Source organism: Pygoscelis adeliae, unplaced genomic scaffold, assembly GCF_000699105.1.
Source record: "Pygoscelis adeliae isolate BGI_AS28 unplaced genomic scaffold, ASM69910v1 Scaffold9, whole genome shotgun sequence".
Classification (NCBI taxonomy): domain Eukaryota; kingdom Metazoa; phylum Chordata; class Aves; order Sphenisciformes; family Spheniscidae; genus Pygoscelis; species Pygoscelis adeliae.
In genome coordinates this window covers 2,041,144-2,043,834 of record NW_008825557.1, presented here as the reverse complement: position 1 = coordinate 2,043,834, position 2,691 = coordinate 2,041,144, and the positions used below count along the sequence as shown (strand labels likewise).

The following is a 2,691-nucleotide window of genomic DNA, read 5'->3' as shown; positions in this document are numbered from 1 at the left end:
AACTGCTAAGTTTAATTTTTTATTATGACTATGACTAAAAGCACACTCCACAGATCTCATTAAATATTAGGTTTTCCTTTTGTAGGGTTTCATTGGCAGAGATAGGAGAATTGCAGTTATTCACAGAAAATGCCCTGGCACTTCACAGCATAATTCAAAGATGCATTCAGAACAAATAATGAATTACAGGATAGTATTAGGACCCACTATCAACCTTTAAGTAGTTTCAAGTGATACCTGCCATCCAGATACAAAATATATTCCTGGAGTCAGAAGTGATTGAATTGGGAGATTAGCAATGGCAAGGAAATAAAACAGTAATTACACCAAACCTGAGATTCTTTCTCCCTTACTGTCCTCGCTCTTAGGGTCATTTACCTTCCCTTCTGGTTTTGTGTTTGCATATCGTTAGAATAAACACTTTGTGCCAGGTTTCATCTCCGAAGTGTGAAGATAGTGTTACACATTTGTTCAGCTTCTCTTAGGCTTGACTGGATAAATTCACTTTTTGTATTCAGATCCATTCATGTAAGAGGAAGACCAGATGGATCTCAATATAAATCAACGAATTCTTGGTAACTGAAAGCTGAAATTATTAGGTGGCCTAAATGCTGAACATCTGTTGATGTAAATAACAGGTCCTTGTTCAATGTTTTTGATGTTTCTTTCTCATATGAAACAGTGATGAAATTACCAATTGTGAAATAAAAATATTTTTAATCCATGAAAGGCTTTAAAAAAAAATTATTCTTCAGAACCAAAACTAGCTGAAATAATGCCATCCTTTAACAGGTAATTAACAGAACAGATGACTCTGTTTACATAGCATATTTGCAGGAAACAGAAGATTAAAAGTCCCAAAGGTTTTTGACATGATCCCTAATGAATGTTCTACACAAGAGTGTTTTTCTGTATTTGTATGAAGTAAAAAGGAGATGTCCTGAAATATAAACATCAGATGGAAAATTCAGACTGAGTATCAGGACCGAGAAGTTGCGTGAATGACATTTATTGGTTGAGAATGTAGATATTGTCTTTGTGGGTATCCAGAAAGTCTTAAACTTAAATCTTTCACTTAAAACTCGAAGTATAAATCCCGATGTGAAAATTTGCAGTCAGTACTCCCAGGATCAGACATAAGATTATTATCAATAGGTAATCATAAAATCATGGGGATAATGGGGGGAAAAAACCCTACTGGAAGTACTCGCTAATGCAGTAAAAGATGAAAATTAGTTGTTGTTTCCTTTGGATGCCAATGCAAACATGCAACACATCAGTTAAAATTATACTGCTGGCATAATGCTGCATTAATTCAGTAGGCTTGGGACTATGCGGCTGGTCCATGTGCTGTATGAGAGTCCCAGTGCAACACTAATCAGCCTAAAGTACCCAGATGACTCTGCCTGATCATTCTTTCTTTATCAGTATTATTTAGAGCTCTGCTCCTACCCTCTCCCTTTGAACATCTTGTAGCAAACTGCTGATCCTTCCATTTCCCCTTGGCCTCACAGGGAGTTCTGAGTGCTCTTCAATTTACAGACAAGCTCAGCATCTTGCAGAATCAGCACCTTGATTTTGGGGGCTTAAAGACAGAGCAAGACATTTTCTATATCTTCTTTCCGAATAGTCATTTAGAAATGTATAAGTGTTAGGGAATGATTTTAGAAATGTTAATGGTGTTAAAGAGTGGTTTTATTTTCGGGGGAGTGGTATATCCAAAGTTCATGGCAAAAATTTTATTTCAGGATGTTGTGTGGATTGCCTACATATAAACTTCTTTATATGTCGCTGGCTTCTTATTCTTCATAAATATATTTTTTGTCTTTTCCCACCCCTAAGATGATGTTGGAGCAATTCCAATAAAGCATTTTCCAAAACATGTTGCAGATTTACATGCAAGTAATGGTTTTTCTGAAGAATTTGAGGTATGGCTTTATGATGTCATCTTTCTTCTTAGCACATACAAATAATGTTAAGTTTAAATGCCTGGAAACAAAGAACTGGGCATTACATTCTGACTTGGGGACCAATTTCATAAATGCATGTAAATAAGAGTACTGTGAGCCCTGAAGGACTGTTTATGCATAAAGACTAGGGAGATATATAAAAGCTAACAGGACTGGGATGCAAATGGGAATGTTTATCACTGTGATAAAATACTAAATGAGTGTGTGATAAACTATGCAAAGATAATGCAATCTATATGGTTTATCAGATACAGTTGTAGATCTAAAGCTTTTCCGACACTAATGCCAATTGAATTTTGCAGAAGCTACCCACATTTGCTTGTTCCATTTACAGAGAAAAAAAATTGGAGGTAATAATGAGTACACGTGGCAAGACTTCTGATTAACAGGAGAGCTAATGTAGTCTTCATATGTGGTAGTGAAAGCTTTACAGTTCCTTTCCTAAAGTATATGGTTCATAAGAGGTATTTCAAAATTTTGAAACATATGCTCTCGTCATATAATGTTACTATCACCATATGTAACTAATGAACTTCACTGTTTTTTACATTCATGTGCATTACAAGCAATTTAAAGATAGATGTGTTCTAACTTAAGTCCCATAAAATAAACATTATAAACCCAAGCTCTGTAATTAAAGCTGTGCTATTAAAATTCTTGACAAGTGATTTCTTACAAAATCAGTCAGCTGGGATGGAAACAAGTTTTTTAACTGATGTCT

The 2,691-nt window shown here is 35.2% G+C and overlaps 1 protein-coding gene across 1 annotated transcript in view; it reads left to right on the top strand.

Annotated features, from left to right (window-relative positions):
- The window catches only part of PTPRZ1 (protein tyrosine phosphatase, receptor-type, Z polypeptide 1), a 66,573-nt gene that overhangs the window by 43,981 nt on the left and 19,901 nt on the right, over positions 1-2,691 (top strand). The window contains exon 13 of the mRNA XM_009332274.1: positions 1,843-1,928. Coding sequence (XP_009330549.1) covers positions 1,843-1,928 — 86 coding nt within the window. The remainder of the gene's footprint in view (positions 1-1,842; positions 1,929-2,691) is intronic.